The sequence below is a fragment of the Clupea harengus genome, chromosome 5 (assembly GCF_900700415.2).
Source record: "Clupea harengus chromosome 5, Ch_v2.0.2, whole genome shotgun sequence".
In the NCBI taxonomy this organism is placed as follows: domain Eukaryota; kingdom Metazoa; phylum Chordata; class Actinopteri; order Clupeiformes; family Clupeidae; genus Clupea; species Clupea harengus.
In genome coordinates, this window is record NC_045156.1 from 25,914,764 (window position 1) to 25,922,263 (window position 7,500).

At 48.2% G+C, this 7,500-nt stretch overlaps 1 protein-coding gene across 4 annotated transcripts in view; it reads right to left on the minus strand.

Moving 5' to 3' along the window:
- cacna2d2a (calcium channel, voltage-dependent, alpha 2/delta subunit 2a) overlaps positions 1-7,500 on the minus strand; it is a 195,085-nt gene that overhangs the window by 139,624 nt on the left and 47,961 nt on the right. For all 4 annotated transcript variants that reach the window (XM_031568292.2, XM_031568291.2, XM_031568289.2 and 1 more), the window contains exon 3: positions 3,962-4,078. In XM_031568292.2, the coding sequence (XP_031424152.1) occupies positions 3,962-4,078 (117 nt within the window). The remainder of the gene's footprint in view (positions 1-3,961; positions 4,079-7,500) is intronic.

A 7,500-nucleotide genomic window follows, 5' to 3' on the forward strand; every position in this document is an offset into this window, starting at 1 on the left:
GCGACAGCTCCATTATTCAAGGCATGAAGGCATTTGAGACCAGCTGCCCTACATGGCGCACATCTCAGTGGAGTCAGCCCAGTATCATCTGACCCCAAAAAGCACCAACACCTGCCTGGTGGGTGTGAAAGGTCTGGCCTGGCCCCCCCTCAGCAGCCTCCCCTCCTGCTCACTAACGCCCACTGGCCCACATGGAGCAGCTGCTCTGCTCTGCCCAGGGACAGGGACTCATGTCAGCTATCAGGAGGGCAGGGAGAGGGGGAAGAGGGGGTCTGACCAAAACATTTTTTTTATTGCTTTTTAATTGTATCTTTAATGTGTGAATTTTCCACAGAAAATCCATCTGAATATGTTTAACTGATTCACATCATTGCATGAATGTGTGTGTGTTTTTTTTCAGGATTCTATGTGACACGGGATACAAATCTGTACACTCAAATTTAACGGGGAAATATATGTCATCAAAAGGGCTTCTGCGCAGCCATAAAATTGCGATTTCAGGGGGAGAAATGGGAGCTGTTATGACAACCATCGCTCTGGGAGATACTACACCTGCCGCCGAAGCAGCGATAGCATGAGCACGGGGCTGGGGGGTGGAGTGTGGGTGGGGGGGGTGGAGTGTGTGGGTGGGGGTGGTGGAGTGTGGGTGGGGGCCTGGCAGTGCCAAGGTGTGTGTCCCAGCCTGCCGTCAGTGACCCTCCAGCCATGCCGCGAAGGGAAGTAAAATTGCGCTTGGCACCGGTGCCCGGCACTGTCATGGCAACGAGGAGAGATTGTCAGGCTGGTGGCAGTGGAGGACCCCTAGGCGTGCGAGGCACCCTAAGTGGGTGAGGGGAGGGGAGGAGTGCGTTTAACACATGCACAGGACATCATCAAGCACACTTCATGGGTCGTCCCAGGGCACAGACACTCTCCAGAATAGCTCCCTCTGATGTGGATAAAGCAGGCAATGGAGAATGAGCCTGTGGTGTGCACTTAACACACACACACACACACACACACACACACACACACACACACACACACACACACACACACCTTTGCCAAGGAGTCTGGCAAATCTAGTTAATGTGTGAGTTTCAGCACCCCATACAGAGAAGAATATATTTTTCTAAATGAATTCATTTCACTTTCTCAGTTGAAATTAGTCCCAATACCTCCATCAGGTCACTGAAACTAAACCAGGCAAAAATTCCCTAATCAAGCAAAACAAAGTCCAGCTGGAGCTCTGCAAATCAGACGGCTGCAGAGAGGAACCCAGGCCTGGAATCCCAGCTCTGCGCTCTGGACGTCCCGCTGCTGCGAGAGGCTCGCCGCATTTCCAGGGAGACAAAGTCATTAGCTGCTCTGTTAAGCGGGCTAATAAAGCACGCAGGGCATCGATAATATGTTTTTAGAAATCCCATTTTTTCTGATTAGATCAGACAGTGAATCAATCGCTCTGCTTAACGGCATGATAAGGCTTGGAGACGGTGCAAATCAGATGCAGACAAACACGGGGGCCGAGCAGCTGGCACCATCCAGAATGTGTTCACGAGGGAAGGGTGATGAAGGACGTGTGTGTGTGTGTGTGTGTGTGTGTGTGTGTGTGTGTGTTGTGTGTGAACGCGCATGAGTGTCTGCATTTGGATATTTGTGTGAAAGTGTGGTTTAATCTGTGTGTTCTGTATGTGCGTGTGCGTGTGTGTGTGTGTGTGTGTGTGTGTGTGTGTTTGTGTGCACGCGTAAAAATGTATGCTTGTTTGACATTATGCATGCTCATGGTTTTACAAGTGTGTAAAGTATATTGCCTGTTATATATATATATATAACTCACTCACAACCGCATCTTAATGGTTAATGAGATGTAACTGTCCATGGTGCTGAAATGCCTCAGAGGACCTGACCTGCAAATCTCCATGGATCGACCCTATTGGACATACAGTCAATAGCAGGGTTATTAAGCAGAAGGTGCAATTCTGGAGTGAGTGACAGTGAAAGAGGTGAGGGGAGCCCCCCTCCCTGCAGGGGCGGCAGTGGTACAGGAGGTAAAGAAGTCGTTTAGTAATCAGAAGGTTGCTAGTTCGATTCCCTGTCGAAGTGTCCTTGAGCAAGACACTGGACCCCTAATTGCTCCTGATGTGCAGTGTGCCATCAGTGTAAAATGTAAAATGTGTATACATTGTAAGTCGCTTTGGATAAAAGCGTCTGCTAAATGATTAAATGTAAATGTAAATGCAGAGAAGAAAGGGATTGCATAGCGTCTGCACCATCTACAAGACAGTTGTTTCAAAATGTCACTTACCATCACCCCAACCACATTCCAACACCCTGCAATCTCATGTTTTGCTGGATAATAAACATGCCAACATTTACATCACTTGTGCTAGTCCTAAAACAAATCATTTACACAGTCCTTTTGTTATTTCCACTAGAACTACACGGTTTCCATGTGTCCTCTGAGGCCGATCTCGTATGCTATATCTTGCCATAAACGACTGCACAGTCTAATTAAAATGACACAGCCTGCTGTCTTGGTAAGTATGTTTCACTCCCACTAAAATCCCAAGTACCTTATTTACTGAGCAACTTGTGAGAAATGCTGTGGGAGTGTGTTGTGTGATTCACCCCCCCCAGTCACGGTCACACTGGAGCCATGACACTGATAGGAGTGGGCATCAGAAAGTTAGGTGCCTCAGACATCAAGGCACAACTCAATGAACGCCATGCTTGATTGGAAGCCTGAACGAGGCAGGGCTACAGGGCTATATGTGTGTTATGGCACAAACCAGCTCCTTGAGGACCCGTAGATTTCAACGTTCCACTTATCAGTCCAGAGCACCTTGCCACAGTCTCTACATACCACATTGACCCATGCGAGGATTTTCTTCTTGTTAAAAAGCATCTCCCTGCCTCCCTCAGTCCTCTGCACGTGGTCGACGCTTTAGTGGCATTCTGACGCACTTAACTCTCTATGACGCAAACTGGTGACTCTTGAGTCAAGGCCTTCCTCCTAAACAATACCACCACAGACAGTCAATAGGATGCCATTGAAGACATGCACTGTTACATACTCTTTTATAATAATGTTGTAATGGACAATTCTCTTATTTGGCTTCTCTTTTCATCCAATGCTTAATAAGAATAAAAATGAAAAGAAGTAAAAGCCTGGGGAGTGGAGTGGGAAGGGGGGAATGCTGGTGACTGTGTGTGTTTATCACATTGCTTGCATTGGTACCTCTGTTTTGCATTGGTTCACCATGCTATGCTATGCTATGCTATGCTATGCTATGCTAAATGTGAAAAGTCTGAATCTGACCACTTTCCCCTCTTTTTGGTCTGCTAATAGCCAATCAGAGCAATGCTTTTTACAAGGCAGACCTCATTTAACTCTAGCCATTAGGCAGTCTCTTTGAAATACCGGGCATGCAGAAACATTAGCGACTATGAGAATGTTACTGCAAAGAACATCAAGATCGTTTAACACACAAGAAGGTAGGTACGTCCATAATTTGAGGTCACTTTGGTTTTCGGCTGATGGTTAAGTGCAGACACTGTGAAAATACTGTCATCTGTTGTGGGTACCAAAGAAACAAACAAATGTAATGTATTTTCCTTGCTTATGTGTTCTAAATGAACTAGTTTTTCACTTTGACTTACTGTACATTGATGTTCTGTAGTAATTGAAGGAATTACACTGGTTACAGTACAGGCCTATGTACCCAATGTTTTTATGTCTGATAGATTTTGTGTGTGTGTGTGTGTGTGTGCATGTGAGCATCTCTCTCTCTCTCTCTCTCTCTCTCTCTCTCTCTCTCTCTCTCTCTCTCTCTCTCTCTCTCTCTCTCTCTCTCTCTCTCTCTCTCTCTCTCTCTCTCTCACTCTCACTCTCTCACTCTCTCACTCACTCACACTCTCTCTCTCTCTCTCACACTCTCTCACTCTCTCTCTCACACTCTCTCTCTCTCTCTCTCTCTCTCACCTCCAGGGCCTTGCGCTTGCTGTTGAGCAGCCGGGCGATGTTCCGTGCCACCCGCTCCACCAGCTCCTTGGGTTGGTTGCTCTTCGTGTCATACTGGCTCCTCTTCTCACTGTAAATCTGCAGGCATGGAATAGAGAGAGGTGGAGAGAGAGAGACAGAGAGACAGAGAGAGAGAGGGACGGCAAGAAAGAGAAAGAGATTTGTTAGAGGTCAGCTTAGGTCGGCTCAAAATCAATAATGACATAAAGACGATTCGTTTGGGCTGCCTGTCACTGATCTTGATTTATCGCATTGGGCAAAGCAAACCAAACAAAGAGCGGGGGTAAACCAACACCACGAGCCAGCTAGCCAGTTCACCAGCCTCTCACGGCTGCATGCTGCCGTTACCTCTGTACCGTTTAGTCTACGGCAAGAGGGAACTCAACCTGACAGGCATTCCAGCCCTTTCTCTCCATCACACTGCTCTGTGACCTGTGACTTGATGCCCAGGGAGGGTGGTGGAAGCAGATAGGGGGGTAGGGGGGGTAGGGGGGGTAGAGGAGGGCCTTTTCACAAACAGGATTTCCTCCGAGCAGGAAGAGGATGGCATGCCGGTATGATTCTCCCAGAATCCCGCGGGGCTGACTCAGCGCTCAGCTCAGACAGACGAGCTCCAAGCCCACCCCTGGGGGATTTCCACTTATCCTGACTACCTTTGGGGACTCCATTACCCACAATCCATCTCTGTCAAGCTGAGGTGCTGGGAAGAGAGCCAGTGAGGAAATCTCCTCTCCGTAGCAGAGAGAGAGAGAGAGAGAGAGAGAGAGAGAGAGAGAGAGAGAGAGACAGACAGACAGACAGACAGAGAGAGAAAGACAGACAGAGAGAGAGAAAGAGAGTGAGAGAGAAAGAGAGACAGAGAGAGAGAGAGACAGACAGAGAGAGAGTGAGAGAAAGACAGACAGAGAGAGGAAGGCAGAAGGAGAGGCTCACTCTGGCCGCTGTCTGACCACCAGTGCCAGAGAATCAGTCAAAGCCGCTGCTCTCTAATGCACCACTCTGACAGCCGTCTGGCAGAGTGCTGTTTGGGCGCCTGGATACAAAACACAGTTTACTGTCAACAGAAGCCAGCACAGGAAGGGGCCTGAGAGGCTTGGGGTGGGGGGGTGGAGCTCCAGGACATGTACGAACATGCAGGACTGCAGGACAACAGCTAAAACCTGTCCCCATTCACATATATTGGATTTCCTCTTAAGTCACCATTGACTACGATTCATGAAGCAGCACAGTAACACACATAAACACACACACACATGAAGCAGCACACTATCACACATAAAACACACACACACATGAAGCAGCACAGTTACACACATAAACACACACACACATGAAGCAGCACAGTAACACACATAAACACACACACACACACATGAAGTGAAAAATGTGTCAAACCAACAGCTAGAAAGCCCAAGGCAAAGACGGCACTCTTTAACAAGTCTTGAGAAAATAAAGAGCGGGCATCTGTCTGCTCTTCTCAGAGAGAAGCAAAATAACAGGCAGACTAGTTTGTCTCTTCAGGATCAATATTCATTCCCTTAATGGGCAGAAGAAGAGACTCAGCCTGGTGTGGGATCAGCGGCAGTGAAGATTCATGAGGAGCCTGACGGAGCCTGCCAATGAGGACCTGTCTCTCAGGACTCCATGGTTATACTACCATGTCAACAGAGCCCCTAAATCCAGTCCGTCCCCCTGAAACCCCTTCCCTTGCCCTCACAGTATCCACTGCACCGCGTAACCCCTGAGATCAAGCCCTCCACCAGAGATCAATGTAAGATAACAACAAGCAGAGACCTCTACTGGTGTATAATGGTCAATGCAGGCTAAGGGTCATCCCAAAAGGTTCTTACCAAATGACCCGCGATGGCCGAGATATGAACCTGGCCTAAACAGTCACCCCTGTTCCTGACTGCATAACCTATTAGGCCCTATTAGCTGCTCTGAGGGCTGTATTAATGATGCTGTGTTCAGTGATGGGGAGAATGTGATGTGGAGACGTCAGTAAGAGGCCATATGTTCCAACCGGGTGAGCACAAGGCTGCCAGGGTCACCTTAGCTAGCCTGGGTTGCCTGAATGCTGAGATTTCACCGTCAAACATGTAAATGATGTGTGAGAATAATATGCATGATTTTCTAAAGTACTGACAACATGACAAAACACAGACCTGCACTCTCTCTCTCTAGGTACATTTGTCATGTCTATTTTCAATGTGTGTTTAATGGAATCTCTAAATTCTATTTCTTTCTCGCTCTCTCTCTCTCTCATTCTATCTCTCTATCTATTTCTCTCTCTCTCTCTCTCTCTCTCACACACACACACACAAACACACATACACACACACAAACACCCACCACCCATTTGCATAAGGACACTTAACACAGAAGGTCCTAGATCTGTTGCGGACTTCATCTGGCCAACAGACCCGGGCAATGGCAATTCCAGTCGCCTCCAAGAGATGGAGAATGCCAGTCCAACCCAATATGCTGTCTCTGGCACATACACACCCACAAACAAACAAACAACCACACACACACACACACACACACACACAGACACACACTCACAAACATACACAGCATGATCATTAGCAATGATAGCTGGTCCCAGTGAGTCAGACTCGGAGGGTGTCAGTGTAAATACACAGATGGCGAGAGAGTGACGGAGAGAAGAGAAAGTTACCGTGGGAACGGGAAACTGAGCAGAAGCGAAACAGACTCAAAAGAGGAGTCATCACACACACGAGGGGAGTACTTCCACCAAGATTGCACATTTGCCCAGCTAAAGCCACATTTGTGTCGGTGGCAGTGGCTCACAGATATGGGCATTCAACGAAAAATGCCCAGCTGTTGCCGAAAGACAACCACCTGGTGCAAAGGAGCTCCAAGCTCATCCCACAGTCACAAGGTGGAAATTATGCATGGCTGTACTGGTGTTGCCCCTTTGTGTGTGTGTGTGTGTGTGTGTGTGTGTGTGTGTGTGTGTGTGTGTGTGTGTCTGTGTGTGTCGTGACTGTCTGTGGGTGTGTGAGGTCGATTAGGCACCTCGATGCAGATTTACGAGCCCTCAACACTCCATTGCATTGAAAATCAGTCCAGACAGCAGACGATGCTATCAACCCACAGATTGTTTTTGTTCGCCCTGTCCTTTTGACCTTGTGTTAGCGCAGGTACAGAGCTGTTTGCTCGGTTCTCTTCTCGTTTTTTTCCCCGACGAGGCTTGTTGTGTCGGCGACATGCCACTGGTTAGCGGCCCGTGAAGCCAGCCACAACGAGGCACGTCTGGCTGCGGCGGACTGTGCTGACAGAGACAGATGCCGCGTCATTAAGGAATATTAGTGGGCTCCGCTGCACTGACTGAACATCCAGCAGCCGCGGGAACAGTTCAATAAAACACAGAAAACATAACAGCTAGCGACGCTAGCTTGCGGACCCCGTTCAATACAATGGGAAGGTAAGCCCACAGAACAGATCCAACGATGCAAAAAGATAATTCACAGGAA